Consider the following 16,130-nt stretch of genomic DNA (forward strand, 5'->3'; position numbering starts at 1 on the left):
TTTGCCACTGGGCAGTTTCTGCCTAGAAGCTGAGAGAGTGATCTGTCTAGGCGGCTAGAGCGGCTATAAAATATTTAACTTGAACATATAATCACATTACCATGATCTCTAATAGGATTTGGTGTTGAACAGAAGTCCAACTTGGCCTCTGGCCCATCGATATAGACCCAAGTTATTATGTTGAGTGTTACCTAGTAGATAAATAAGAAAGAAATATTGTTCAAATCATTGTGTGACTGACCAACCTGCGGTATAATTATTGTAAAGAAAAATCCACCAGAGCTGGAGAATTTATCCATCTTGCTAATCAGTTTATTATGTTATATCCTGATACAAGTAATTCAGGTACATAATTCATAGAAGCCACCTTGGCAGCTCTTGCTAGAGAAAAAAATTGGAACCCTGCAAAATTTTATTACTACGTGATCCCCCAACACATGGTTAGTGCTGTTTTGGGAGATGAGACTCCAATACCATGTCTAATTGAATGTAACAGGCCCAGAGGAAGAGAGATGTCGATGAAGCTTCAGGTCTGGAAAAAATGTATAAAAATGAAATTTGAAAAAAAAAAAAAACTCAACAAGAAAGTTAACAGGCCTCCCAGGCCCCCCAGAAGGAGCCCAGCCTTAGGATTTGAGGTTGAACATACACCAAAGGACATGGAGTCAACCACACATTGTCCTTCATCATTTGCTACTTAACAAGTACTGCCTGAGCAGCTCCTCTAGACACAGAAGCGTGCTAGTCACTGGGGTGGCATGGAAAAGAGGGAGAACTAGAAATGGATCACTTCCTATAGAGGAATTTTCAGTCTATGAGGGTTCTAGAAATAGTAGTGATTGTAAATAACTACACTGCAAAATAAAATTAGTACACAATGTCTGTAAGAGAAGTCAAATGGCTTCAGGAATCAGAGGAAAGATCTGTCTTGTTGGGAGGCATCTGGGGAAGCTCTGTGAAAGAGGTAATCCATGCATTGGACCTGAAGGAGGGATAGGACTTGGCCAGGTTGATAAGGGAAAGGGGATAGGAATGTAAGGTTACTGAACTAGCTGAATCAGAGAGGCTGAGAAGGGTGTGTGGGTTAAGGAGGGAGCAATGTGTGTAACTGGGCAGCAGAACAAGGAAGACATAAGGAAGGCCTTTATGGTTTTGGTTTGGTCTTTTGGTGTTGAGGGTAGAACCCAGGGCTCACACCAGCTTGCTCACACTCTCCCACAGAGCCATCCCCCCAACCCAGAGAAGTTAGCATAGAAAGAGAAGCTGGAGCCTTCAACCCCTCAGAAATGTGGGCTTTCTCCTGCCCCGTATTTCTTAAAGTATTGTTCTCAAAATTATGTTAGGTTCTACAAAGACAAACTCTGTTCCAAAGTTTATATATTTATTCTAGTGAACTGGAAAGGATATAATAATTAGGTCAATCAAGTCATTGTTTCATGGTGATATTGAATTTCTGTTTTAAGTAAATTTGCTTTAAAAATAAATGATTCAAAAAAGTACTAAGAGAGTAATAGGACAGATGGTGTGTGAACAGAGCAACAGCATAAATAAGTGAGGCTGGGAGGACGCTGCTCTAGGCCAGGGGTATACTCAGATGCCTCTAGAGAAAGGTGACCTTCGTACAGGCAGCGGCAGGGGTCTGCGGCCAACCTTGGGGTCAGGCCTACCCTAAATGAGGAAAGATTGACACTATGCTAGATCTTCCAATTTTTCAAGAAAAGCCAACATTAAGCTTCTTCTTTGAAACCTTCTTGTTGAAAGATTCTGGCAACTTATCCAACTTTTCAAAAACAAGGAACCCACAGGTTCCTGGGGCTCCCGTTTGTGATATCCACTTCAGATGATAAGGAACAGTGACCTTATCAGTGGCCTGAGGCAACTCAGTTCCAGGATGACAGCTGAAAGGGACAGGGCTGGAGACAGAGTCCACTTAGAACACTGATGTAGGAGCCCAGGCTAGAGGTACCACAGCCTGGTCATTTCCACTTTCTGAGCAAAGTCCAGGCAGACATGAGATTTTTTTAACCTGTAGCTATCTAGGTCAACTTTACATAGTTTTGTGCATTTTCAGACCTAACTATGCTGACTTGAAAGCAAGAAGAAGGGAGCTATTTTTGTTATTGTTGTTTTGTATGATTTGTAAGCAGTAGTGAGCTTGGTGACTAGACTGGATAAATGATTAGAGAGTAATTAGCAGCTCCCCTCCCCAACCTACCAACCATATACACCTCCTCAGAGCCTGTTTCTGTTCATACATTGTCTGTCATCGTGGAATAATTCAACACAAAGTGATGCTCATTAGATGGAACTCTCCAGCCAGCAGCTGAGTGAGCTTTTGAAAAACTGATTTCTTAAGTAATTTGTCCCAAAGACAGGCTTGACATGAAGTTGGCATGATGATTAGCAGGTCACTGCGTGGGAGCAGCAAAAATGATTATTCTGGATCTGGCTCTTTCTCAAGCTCCATCCTGCCCAGAGCTGCTTTGCATTTCAAAAGGCCACCTATTCTCTAAGAGCTATTCACAGGCTACCTCCTGGAGGACCAGGCCCTCCTCTTTGGAAATGGTCCACATGTTCTTTTTGCATTCGCGCATAGTTTAGATCCTTCTGCCCTGTCTGGCTTGCTTTTATAGACCTGTGTTTAAAGTCTCAGTTTTCCTTCCACACCTGTGGTTCTCAAAGTGGTATGCAGACCTGGGGCATCAGTATCACCTGGGACCTCCCCCAGACCTATTAAGTCAAAACCTTGAGGAGAGTCCAGAAATCCAAGATTTTTTTTTTTTTTTTTTTTTTAACAAGCTTTCAGGTGACTGGGCCAAGCCAAAGTTTGAAAATCACTGAAATTACATAGAAGTAAACCAGTATTTCCTAAGCATATTTCATGCACCAGATGCATATATATGGTATTAGGCAAGTGATTTCTTATTTCACTGAGGAATAAGCTGACCCTCAGATATAGTGATTAGCTAAGTCTCACCCTCAGAAGAGTTAAAATTTATCCCCGACACCAAAGCCTCAAGTCTTTCCACTCCTTGAAAATAAGGACCAGGCTTTGGGGCCTCCCAGTGGCTTCAGCATTGCAAGGTCAATGGAGACTTGTTTGAATCAATCAACAGATATCATTGTCTGAGTATGATGCAGGTGTGACTGGCTAGAGCTGCGTTTTGATTTCTGAATGCTAGTAGGCCTGTTTTAAAACCAGAATTTCAATTAACAAAACCAAAGTAGGTACCAGCTGGGATTTGCTGGCCCTAGCAGCATCCTCTATGTAGTCCTAACTCAGTAGCTAGAGCCTAAGAGGCAAAAAGAGTGAGATCAGCATATTTTTATTTTTGAATTGGATCAACAGTTGTGAGATAATGAAAGAGTCACTAGATTCAGTAGGAGTAGAAATCCAGGTTAAACACAGCCATGCCACTTATTAATCACATGAACCTAGACAAGTTCTCTATACCTTCACGTTCTCATCTACTAAATGGGTAATAATAACCTTCTCTCCCTACATATAAAGAATGTATCTTTGTATCCTACATAAAATAAATATGATCCTTGGGCTGGGGATATAGCTCAATTGGTACTGAGTGCTTGCCTTGCATGCACAGGCCCCAGCAACACACACACACACACACACACACACACAGACAGAATATGATCCTTTATTTGTAAGGATCAAATACAACTCTTTCATGGAAATGCTTTTAAAACGTCGAGTTCTGTACTTGTCACTTGTCATCAAAGCCTGCAAGCTATCAGGTACTTTGAAACTGATGAGGTGCCAAGGTGAATGAATGTGTTCCACTGCCAGGAGCGAAAACACTTGGGTGACCTCAAAGAAAAGAAGGTGTGACAGCGAACTGGCTTCAAAAAGAGAACTATGGTTTGAGTCTTAGATGGTCCTGAAAAGCCTCTGGGCAAGCACCAGCCCCAAGGACCACTTTCATTCTCCTCTTTCCTGGGCCTCCCAGCCTCTTGCTCCCAGCATCCCCGCCTCTCCCTGAGCTTCAGCTTCATGCACAGTTCTCAGCACACAAGCTGGCTTCCTGTCCTCGCTCCAGACTACTCCCTCTTAACTTTGGCTCCTCCCTGGCCATGACAACCTTGCCAGCCCCTCTCTTTCCGTCTCATCTTTTGGCTTTCACTCCTACCACCAGATGCCATGCTCTCAATTTTTAAAATGTGTTTTTAATTTTCTACTAACATAATTGTACATATGTATAGAGCACAGTGTGATACATCAATACATGTATAGTAATGATCAGAACAGGTGATTAGCATATCCATCACTCCAAATAATTATTTCATTGTGTTTGGAATATCAAAATCCTCTCTACTTACTATCTTGAAATATACAATTAATTGTTATAGACCATACTTCTCTTCCTGTGCTGTATAGGATGTTAGAAGTTAGTCCAATTAGTCCCCTAAGTCCCTGGGAATTTTCTAGTTCAAATACTAGAGAGCAGGACTCTGATTGATCCAGTAACCTCTGTGCTCCAGGCCACATCCCAGAGCACTATTCAGCCTGTGAATGGGTTCTTCTTGGATCGGGTGTCATCCTGGTCCAATCAGCTGTGGACAGTGAGAAGGCTAGGCATCATGTGCTCCACCTCCGCCTGCTGCTCAGGCAGAAACTGTAGACAGATCATTCTCCTGTGATGCAACTGTGGTGAAGGATCAAGGGAAAGAAATTCTGCTCCAAACCCTGAGCACTCACCTCTCCTTTGAAGGCCCCCTGCTCTTGGCCAGCATGCCAGTTGTCAGTCTTGTCACTACTTGGTGTGTGTCTCAGTGGCCTCTCCAGCATACGCTCGAGAGGCAAGGCAGGAAACTGCACGCGCAGTGCTCTCTGACAAAGGCAGCAGAAACGAGCCAACAGCCCTACTGTGACACCTGAGAAAGCTCTTGCCAACAGCCCCGGGAAAAGGCTGGGCCCTTAGCCAGAGGCAGACAGTGAGCAAAGACTCTCTAGCCCCATCCCTGTGCTTTCGGCCATGGCCACTCACTTGAGGCCCTTTGTACAGAGCAGATGACAGACTCAGCCCCAACATGAGCAGACTTCTCTCCCCCACGTCTGCCTTGAGCCATTTACATGATGATTATTTTCTCAGCTTTTTCGTCTATTTATATAGTTTGAAAGTATAACTAATTTGGTTTGATTCCGTAGATCACAGATGTTAGACTTCATAGATGAGTTCAGCCATCCACTCAACTAAAATGCTTCCTGAGCCAGAGTAGATGCTGAGTAAATATTTGATGAATAAATTTAACAAATTTTGTAGGCAAAAAGAAAAGTCAGTAACAGGAAGGGACTTGGCCAGGATCACCTAACAAGTTGGTGGCAGGAATAGGACGAAAGCCTAAATTTCCAGGCACAGTCCAAGTATGTTCCTTTACACCATGACTCGGGGACTGTTTTAGTCAACTGTACTCCACTGTGATAAAAATACTCAAGAAAGAATGACTCAGAAGAGGAAAAGTTTATTTAGGGCTCATGGTTTCAGAAGTCTCAGTCCATAGATGAATAACTTCATTAGTCTAGGCCCAAGGTAAGGCAGAATCATGGGTGAAAGTCATGGAGAGGAAAGCAACTCACCTTATGGCAGGGTCTAAAAGCAGAGGGAGGGAGGGAGAAAAAGGGGTGGAGGGGTCACAGGGAAGATGTATCTTGGCACACTTTTAGGGACCCACCTCCTCTAGCTATGTCTCACCTGCCTGCAGTTATCACTTAGTCAATCCACTCAAGCTAGGAGGGACCAATCAAGATACAACCCTCATAATCTAATCATTTACCTCTGAATACTCCTGTGTTAATGCAGGAGTTTTTGGGGGGATACCTTATATCCAAACCATAACGTGGACTCATAAGGGTTCAGGCTTGTAAGTGCCAGGCAGTTTATTTTTAATCCCCACTAAGATATTGTCACCAGTCACTATTGTGCCCTCTCCTTGAATATATCCAGTGACTTGTAATGCATAACCTTGTAGATCACCCGTTCCATTCATTTAGTCCTTCAACTAACAAACATTTAGTTTCCTAGATGCTTTGCTCAAGGAAAATACCCTTAGCACTAGATTCAAAGATGGATTGAACATTTCCTGCCCTCAAGCATTTTACAATATTTAGACAGATGTATACACACAAGTAGAATGTAACCCCACATAGGAAGTGGCTTTCTGCTCTGAATATGATGAAGTTATTTTTTATTTCAACCCAAGTCTATTTCCCAAGGACTGTAGTACTTATTCATTGAACCTAGGTCAAACTATTAGGGTCATAGAACAAAGTCTGATTCTCATTTCATGTAATAGTCTTTCTTATATTTTAAGACAGAGGTCATACTCTCTTGGTAATAAGCAAAATTCCCAATTCCTTCCAGAATTCATTATTTGAAATGTGGCTTCAAGTTCACTTATCTTTCTGGTTGTCCTTCAATGAACCTGCTCTAGTTTATCTTATCAGTCTCTTAAATGTGGCTCCCAGATGTGAACTTCGAACTCCTAAATATGATCTAAAAGTTCAATGCAAAGTTGAACTTCCTATCATTGTCTTCATTTTTAGCATTGAACATTTAAAAATACAGGAAAAGGAAATAAGAGTTTAGTTACCAATACAATAAGTACCACTGAGTACTTGGTTGTGTTTTTCCCTCACCAGACTCTCCAGATAGGATGCCTGTCTTCAGGGAGCTCTCAGTCTTACTGGTGGAATTCCGTTTTCCCACAGAGAAATCATTAACAAAGAACCAAGACCAAATGCAGTCAAGGGAACAGTCTTTTTCCTAGACCCCTCCTGAGAGCTGCTCTTAGTAGAGGTTGGTAGACTTCTGGGTATGATTGAAAACAGATCTCCCAGTTCAAATGCCAGTGCAGAACTGGCTTCAAGCCCACACAGTCAGGGGCTTTGTCAACTTTTTGTCATTGTATTGACCTCATGGTTTCAGACTAAAGGCCTTTCATCTGCAGAGAAAGCTGGGGCACCTACAGGGACTGACACCTCACAGGCCATGGAACAGCTTTCCAGCACCTGGCATCTGCCCAGTGCCAATCTAGAGAACGGAGGGAAGAGAGTTCTTTTAGATGTTGGCATGAGTCTGCTTGGGATGGGGCTTCAGGAAGAAAACAGGTTTAATTTGCTTTGACAGTGCTTTCCCCAGGAGAAAATTTGTCTAAACACCCTGCTCCTTTCACATTAGGAACATTGTGTGTTTGCTTTCCTGTTTTTACCATGGGGAGTTTCTCTGTGTTCTGTGTGTATATGTGTGTTTACCCCCAGTAACCCTCATTTCCTTGTTTGAATTCATTAGGCCAAATTAGTGTGTTATTTTAGTTTACAAATAGAAGGCATGTGTGACCCTTACTTTAAACCAAAAGAATAATTGCCAGGTCCTGGGCCAACTTCTTTACATGCACAGCATTACCCTGTTTTCTCTTTATAACAGCTCTCTGAGGTGGGTGCTGTGATTTCACAGATGAGGAGAGTGACGTGTATAGACACTTTGTCCAAAGATGCATAGCCAACAAGAGACCGCCTAGCTCCAGAGCTCAAACTTAGGTCCAGGCCATATAGCACACACCTGGCTGCAGGTAGGATGTAGTTCACTTACCAGATCCACCCTTATCAACTATGTGACCTCAAGAAAGTGACTTCAGCTCTCAGTCTCCTTCTGAGACTAAAATGGTGACCACGATACCTAGTTTTTTCAATTATTATAAGGGTTAAATTAGAATACATGATTATATCCTCATAGTTCCATTTGAGGGAACGTGAGGGTTTCTGTTGTGCTCTTCTCTCAACCTCAAGTTGTAGAATTAAATCCTAGCTCTGATACCTAGTTTGTGTCCATCTTTCCTTTTGGTTGCTAATAATAAACCAAGTCCTTGTATATTAGGAACAGAGGGGGTGTAATAGATGTAACCTAAAGTTTAAGGTTCACTAGCTGGAGTCAAGGTGGGAATATTCAGGCACCCAGTTGGCTGTCGGGGAGTTCAAGTTCCATCTCATTTGTAGCATTAACCTCCATCCCCCTGCAGAGCAGCCAGAAGGAGGCTTTAGTAAGTAGACGACTGTTGGGCAATAGGTGGGCCTTGGTTCTTCAACCAAAGGCTCCCAAAGAGTTTCTAACATCCATTCTCACCATTGAAAGAAAGACAACAGAAACAGAGGAAGGAATTGTAGGTAGTAAACACAGGCTTCCATTAGCTTGGACACATCACGGGGGAATAAGACATACAGGAGGTGTCGAGAAGTCAGGAAGGAAGGCCTGAGGCTGGTGAGGGGAACTTGCCCTCACTCACACAGCTGATTGCCGCTGGCTCTGGTGCTGAGGTCCAACACCAAGCTCCCATGACCATAGTTTTTTGCTGCTCAAACCAGACAAGAGGCAGGTGGAGGTGTGTCCATGGTATGCAAGCTGATTGAGAAGAAGGCCACCTCTCCTCACCCAATATTACTACCTCTGTGCAGTACCACAAGGCAGTTGTCCTCCTCCAGGGGGTTTACCTATGTGGCATTTCAGAAGAGAAAAGCCAAAGACAACAAATGCAGCCTGATTTCGCAGGCATTGATCCTAGATTCCAGAGGACATGAGTATCGGCTCTGATCACCTTTCACCCTCTCAGAGCCAAGCTAATGATTCACTTCTGTGGTGAACAGACAAAATGGGCACTCTAGTGGTTCCCCAAGGCCTGTGTGGTTTCCTGACTCCGTTTCTCCTCCGTGAAGGAGCGTCATTGTCCTTCTTCCTTCTGAACATGCCCTTTGTATTTCCAGCAACACTGGGTTCCACCTCCATAGAACTCACCAGCTCAACACGTGTCCAGAGAGTACACTAAGGATACATTAAACTCTGCATCCCAAAACTGATGGAAGGGAAAAACACATTTTTCAAAATGAAATTTCCTACACAGGCCCACTGCTATGATAGAAAAACAAAACCTGGAAAAGAAAATGGTCCCCACTTTCCAACATAGCACACACCCAACTATGAAAATCAGTTACTCGTAGGCAACTGAATTTTTAATCAGAGCCAAGCATATCTAAAGGTATACCTTCCACTAATTGAAAGCATCTGTTGTGTGAGTGTGAGCACAGGGGGTAGAAACTCCCACACACTAATTGGGAACATGCAACGTATTTATCTACTAAAATTCACACTTTTCCCAAGCCACTTGGAGTGTCACTTCTGCCTTAGAGTTTAGCATAGAGATATCTGGTCAGTGGAGACTCATTATGTGTGGGATCCCAATGGATCTCAAGTTGCTGAAATCCCTCCAAACAGAAGAAAAACTATATACATAAACATGTCATTGAAAGAAAATATTCCCCAAATTCTCTCCCTTCCATTTCTTTTTGCCATCTGAAAATTATTTCACACCTTTTATGTCTTAAACTTCTGCTTTCTCTGATACCAACAGCTCAGGGGGAGTTTGGTAGCATGCAGGTATCCATTCTGTCACATGCAGCAGCCAGCACTATGCTTAGTCTCAGAAAATGTATTTCCTCACTTTTTTACTCTGAGCCTTTGATCTGCAGTTGATCATGTTAAAAATGCAACTGATAACTAAAGTGATCTTATTAAGAGACATATTTTATAACTTTGGGTTTGAGAAGGACCATACAATTTTGGATCTGGGAGGGATCTGGAAGAACATCTAGTTGAATTCTTGAATTCTTTCAGCAATAGCAATAAACATTTACTCAGAACCTTTTGTGTACCAGGGTAAACACATAAATGAATAAGCCCTGTTTCTATCCTCAAGCAGTTCAGCCAACAAGTCAACTATATGGTACTTAATAGGGGTGAGAAAAAGAGTTCTGTGTATAGCTCAGCTTGTTTAAGCTGCCAGGAAGAACTTTCAAAGGAGATGGCATTTGAATTGGATTTGGAAGAAGGAATAGAGGTTGCCAATCAGAGATGTGTGGGAGGAGCAAGTGAAATGAAAGATCAAGAAAGATCTTGGTCAAGAAAGATCCAGTGATGTAGCCCCAGACTTAACTTTTTTTTTTTTTTTTTGGTACCTACTATTGAATCCAGGAGTGCTTAACCACACTGAGTGACATTTCATCATCATTTTTTTTTTTTTTTTTTTGAGACAAGGTCTCACTAAGTTGCTTAGGTTCTTGCTAACCTGCTGAGGCTGGCCTTGAACTTGCAATTCTCTTGCCTCAGCCTCCTGAGTCACTGGGATCATAGACATGTACCACTGCGCCCAGCTAACATTCTTATTTTCAAAAAGGACATTCAGGCAGGCCAGTCTCAGCAACTTAGCAAGGATCTAAGCAACTTAATGAGACCCTGCCTCAAAATTAAAACTAAAAAGGGCTGGAGATATAGCTCAATGGGAAAGTCTCCCTGTGTTCAATCCCAGTACTATGGGAAAAAATGAAAACAAAACACACTATTCAAAATGAAACTTCTGAATGGTTTTGTAAAAACAAGAAGCCACTACCAATTTAAACATCCAGGGACATGGACTCTTCCAGGCAAAACTGGTGGAGAGCAGATAGGCACAGGGCCCTACCTGTAAGCCTCGCACTGGCAGAACCCAGACCACTCGCCCTGAAATGAGGCCACAATTGGGTTTGATCTCATGTTCTTGTTCACTCCATTGAATGAAATTTCCCACTCACAAAAGGAACCACACATTTGGACTATTTTTCTGAACTTTTGAAATCTTTTCCAAATTGCTCCTGGAAGATCTTGGAGAAAGGCCTTTCTTAAAAGTGCGACAGTGCTGTAAATGCCCCCTCTGCCACCTATCCATCACCATGCCATCCTTCAAGCCCATCCTTCTAGCTGATTTGGAGGCTGAATGGGGCTGATTTTGCCCCCGTTCCAGCTGCCACTGTCCTGCCCTTAACGCGCTGCCCCATTTAAAATCTTGATGCCCCTTCTCCACAGTCATCTCTTAATTAATGATGGACTCTTGGAATTTTAGAACAGAAATGATCTCTGCCATCACCTTCATCTTACAGATGAGAAAGCTGAGGCCCAGAGAGTGGAAGGAAGCCGATTTAGGTCACAGAGCATGGCCCTAGAAGTAAGGACCCCATACGAGGTTTCCTTACCTCTGGGTGGAGCTTTTCCTCGCCCCATGCCACTACCCAGGCTGTTTAGTTAGGCTGCACATTTCTTACAGGCAAGACTTGTGTCAGATGCACCAACATCTCCTTGAACAAAGGCCTCAGTCTTGGCATCGTGGCTGATCATTGTGACCAGAGACAGCAGTTTGAATCCTTAGCTCCATCTGCCTGACCAACCTTTTCCTCTGCTTTCAAATTCCACTCTCCTGAATCACTCAATGACCTCGGGGAAGTCACTGTCCTTCCACCAGGTCTCAGTTTCTTTCTCTGTTAAATAAAAGCACTGGAGTGGATAGTCTCTTGGAATCTTTCCAGCTCTGATGGTCCTAGAATCCTCTACACTTCTAGAGGTTCCCTCGCTGCCTTCAGGACCAGCTTCATTGTCCCACGTGCCTGCTCTGTACATCCCCTGGTGTCTGATGTGCAGTAAGTTCCCACATGGCCCAGATGGCCTTGTATCAGGGAAGGAGACCAGGCTTGGAGTCCAGGAGCCTGATTTCAAATCCTGCCTCCGTGACAGCGTCTATGGCTGTCAGCAGGTCACTTCATCTCTCTCAGCTGCCTTTTTTTAAAATTTTTCAAGTAAGATATGAATAACAATACATAGGGACTTGTCAGGCTTGGTGCAATGAGACAGATTTGTAGAAATATGTGGCACAAAGAAGGCGTTCTGTAGACAGTTGCTTCTTTGCTTTGTTCTGCATCCAGCTCATTGAGAAATGAGCTGTTACAAATAAGCAGATTTACTAACTAGAGCTACAGAACATTGCCTAATTTTTTATTAAAATCTTTCTGCGATTAATTCTGTGTTTCCTTCACATATCACATAGAGGTATATGCCAAAGATATTAGGAAGAGTAAGGGAAAGTAACATTCCTACAAAAGGTAAGCATGATAGGTTCTGGGGACATAAAAGAGAATAGGGGGGAAAATGTATGTGCCTTTTGAAAACGCTCAAATTTTTCCATCTGGCTCAGTGGGGGGCCTTTGAAGGGTTTTAAGCAGGAGAGTGGCAGGATTAGGTTTATCTCAGGGAGATCACTCAGGTTGCCAGGGGAATAAAGCAGGGTAAGGAGCAAGAGGAGAGCTGAAAGGCCACAGTGATGGGTGGTGGGGATCTGGGTGGATAGATGGAAAATCACAGGAAGAAAAAGAGATTTGCAAATTCCCAGCAGCTTTATGGGAAAAAAAAAAAAAAAAAACGAGTGGAATATCAGCCTACCATGGGAATAATGTAAAACACTGAAAAGTATACTCACCCAGGAACCCCACTCCAAAACTGACCGCCACTCACAGGCTAAACCGTTTTCTAACAATGGCTTTTAAAGACCTTCTAATGCATTTGTTGAGTCAAAGTTGATTCATAAAAACTTGGTTCGGGGAGACATTTTTCAGAACACAATGTGAATTGAGGTGTACCTCAATAAGTGTAAAAAGAGCATAATTTTAACTTCACTGGTTCCACTGGACACAAATTGCTCAAGTACATGGGTCTTGGGTGACCTGAGGCATGCTTCTGGGCTCTTATCTGTTTTCAACTTACCTCCTCTTTTCTCCCTCCAGAATCGGTGGACAACTGCCCCAGCAACTGCTATGGCAATGGTGACTGCATCTCGGGGACCTGCCACTGCTTCCTGGGGTTTCTAGGCCCCGACTGTGGCAGAGGTGAGCACTGTGGTGGGGCTTTTGGTTTCTGCTCCCAAGACCCTTTGGGAAGCTCAGGTTCCACTTCTCAGACAAACTGCAGAACTCCAGGACACTTTACCGTGTGCCCAAGAAAGGCTCCCTAGAGTCATTCTTCAGAAGCCCTTCAATGGAATCCTGTCCACCATTGTTATCCACTGTGGGCTACGAGAGTGGTCAGGAAGGGAGGGACTGTACAGGGGCAGCCACAGTGAATTTAGTGTCCCTTGTTGGAGCAGGCAGAGTAGCAGTGGGGGTTCTTTTACATAGCTCATTTCCCCTTTAGAGGAGTGATCAGCTCTTCCCAAGCATCTTTGAAGTTTCTCTTCACACGAGTGTGATTTCTCTCAGGCCTGTGGATGGGGAGCCTGGGAAGCGGCTCCATTCAGACCTTCTGACAGTGCAGGGAGAATCTTAGTTGAGACCACCAGGGAAGGACCTGGGAGGCCAAGCTTCTCCTCTCCACACGGCCCTGCTGTTGCCTGATATTTAAGCACATGTGGTGCTGACGAAAACCACTACTGAGAGAGTTTTAAAAGCTACTCACAACCTGCCTTGTGCTTTTGGTCTTCATTTCTGTCCTGGAAGAAGGAACAGGGAAAATGCCAAAGGAGGCCTGTAGTCCTGAGGATTTGGTTCTCCCCTTGGGAAGCTGAAACGGCCTCCTCTGCTGTTTTTCCACCACTTCACTCATACAGCAGCCATTGGCTTCACACCCATTTGGGATTTGGTCCTTTGCTGATCACTGTGTTTACAACATGAAACAAGGCCCAGCCCTGGGAGCTCCCAGTCTGTCCTGGGAGTTAGACAAGCAAATGGACAACGGCAAAGCAGCACCATAATAAGTAAAACATGACAGCAAGGTTAAAGCGCACCGTCTCTGCTTGGAAGGGAGAAGGATCAGCTCAGGAGGGGTTTCCAGACAAGGCAGCATTGGACCCAAGTTCTGAGGCTGATTGGAGTTGTTTATGAGTGGAAAGCAGAGATGGTTTCCCAGGCTCAGGGAACATGGCTTGGCAAATACTATGCCACGATGTCACTTTGAGGGTTCTGCTTATTTTAGCTTATGTGAAATAGACTCCATTTGAGGCGGCAGAGCTGGCAGCCCCAGGAAGCACAGTCATTACCTGCTGAGTGCTTTAAAAGGGAAAGGAGTCAGGTGGGGCCAGGGGAAGGTAATACAGAGAGAGATGAGTCATTCCTCCTAACAAGAATTACTGTCTCATCCCATATGCACTTAAAGTTAAGAGTCATGTATAAAACAGCCTTACTGTATCTTGGTAAGACTGGCAAGTACTTATAGCACAATGCAATATAATTTATTTTTATATAGTGTCCTTTGTAGAGATGATCACAAAACCCTTTACGCTAAGAGGCAGAATGGAAAGATAATATTTTAAAGAGCCAAGTTGGGCCCAGCTCTTCTCTCAAGGGGGCAGTGGTGTATGGGACTGGAGTGGAGGCCTAAAAGACAAGGGAAGCAGGGGTTTGCTGGGTTAAAGACAGCAGTAAGTGGTGCTGCAGATGAGGTGTGGGGAAGGGAAAATGGAGTGCTATTAGAAGGAGAGCATTGGAGGAGAGATTTAGGCTAGCAAGGGGCCCAGCCACTGCCTTTTCCAGGGAGAACAAGAAGCAGACTGCAGCTTACTGTCTGAGCTTCCCAGCAGCCCCCCGACCATACCAGCTATAGGAAAGGGGTGGAGAAAGCCTCATTCAGTGGGCAGCAGCACTGGGGGCCCTGCACCTCTTGCTTTCACCTATAATTCCAGATGTGTTTAACCTGGAGAAAAATAGAGCAAAAGAAATGTGACGGGCACATGTCTGCCTATCAGATGTGTGGCAAAGTTGGGAATGTTGAAAGATGACTCATGCCAGCTTCTGGCACTGTCTCCCCAGCCTCCTGCCCCGTGCTCTGTAGTGGAAATGGCCAGTACATGAAGGGCAGGTGCCTGTGCCATAGCGGCTGGAAGGGTGCTGAGTGCGATGTGCCCACCAACCAGTGTATCGACGTGGCCTGCAGCAACCATGGCACCTGCATCATGGGTACCTGCATCTGCAACCCTGGTTACAAGGGCGAGAGCTGCGAGGAAGGTAGGACATACCAGTGGCAGCTGTAGGTCTGTCCTCTGAAATAGAGGAAGCCTCCCAACCTCCCTGTGACCTCTGCCCTTGATGCTAGAAGTCCACCAGCATCCATAATGGTCCACAAAGGGGAGGAGGGCTGTCACTTACTGCCCATTTATCATATCAAGGATCTGTGCTAGAAACCTCCTAATAATACCTAATGTCAAACCCAGTTAGGAGTTTGCTCGACTGTTCAGTGGCAGAACTGGGTTTGGCCCAGTCATTCTGGCTCCACAGCCCAAGTTCTTTCCACTCCCCTCTAAGCTCATCTGCTCTTTCCTGTCTCCATTTCTCAAGTCAATTTCTACCACAGACTTCACACTCTGTCTGCCTTTATCATACTCCTGTATGTGTGTGTTACTGTGTGCGTGCATGTGTTCACATATGACTCGTTGGTGCTCATGAGCATGCCTTTCTCCTTCATAAAGCAAATGTGTGGCTAAGTAAATCAAAGATGGATTTAACAATGACATTTAGATTTTTTCTGGAAAAGCTAACTGAGTGAGCCAGATGAATATTTTTGTTTTATAAATGAAGAAACTGAGACCCAGGAAGGGGCAGTGACCTTCCCATGATCAAAATCTGACCAATGGATTCAGCCCAGGTCTTCTCCTTTGGATTTCCAGACAATAGGAGGACTCTCACTTACAAGCAACATGGAGGAGCTTTTATGACTGCATATTCTGAAATCACATATATGTTTGAGTCTGGCTCTGTACTTGCTTGCCTCTGTTCCTTCATCTACAAAATGGGAATACCTTCCTCAGAGGGACATTGTGAAGATCGAATTAAATGACCCATGAAAACCACTTAGCTCAGAGTCTGACACATAGTAAATGCTCCATAAATGTGGCTTTTTATTGTTAGGATTATTATGGGGACAAATGAAGCGCAGTTCCTGTTTTACCCACTCATTTCACCCAAAGTCTTTTGAGATAGAGGGACTTTGCCATTTGCAGTTAATGAACGATGCTGTGCACTGTGGTTATCACCTGTTCACCACCATGTAGCACCCTGGCCCCTTCCACTGCCCATGCCAGAGACTCCAAGGAGAGCTGGCCTTCTAAACCCATTTGGTATTTGACAGAGAAGCTCCTCATAGGGCATTATTTTCTCTTAAAAGAAAGAGAGTACTAACAGACTATTTTCCAAAGATAGGGTACAGGAAGGGATTGAGACAGGCTTCACACATCCCCACTTCCCCAAGAAGGGCTGGGCATCCATCAGTGGGGGTGACTGG

At 44.2% G+C, this 16,130-nt stretch overlaps 1 protein-coding gene across 7 annotated transcripts in view; it reads left to right on the plus strand.

Annotated features, from left to right (window-relative positions):
• The window catches only part of Tenm4 (teneurin transmembrane protein 4), a 768,485-nt gene that overhangs the window by 618,190 nt on the left and 134,165 nt on the right, over positions 1-16,130 (plus strand). For all 7 annotated transcript variants that reach the window (XM_076846576.2, XM_077108835.1, XM_076846577.2 and 4 more), the window contains 2 exons: positions 12,647-12,748; positions 14,663-14,857. In XM_076846576.2, the coding sequence (XP_076702691.1) occupies positions 12,647-12,748; positions 14,663-14,857 (297 nt within the window). The remainder of the gene's footprint in view (positions 1-12,646; positions 12,749-14,662; positions 14,858-16,130) is intronic.

The sequence above is a fragment of the Callospermophilus lateralis genome, chromosome 2 (assembly GCF_048772815.1).
Source record: "Callospermophilus lateralis isolate mCalLat2 chromosome 2, mCalLat2.hap1, whole genome shotgun sequence".
In the NCBI taxonomy this organism is placed as follows: domain Eukaryota; kingdom Metazoa; phylum Chordata; class Mammalia; order Rodentia; family Sciuridae; genus Callospermophilus; species Callospermophilus lateralis.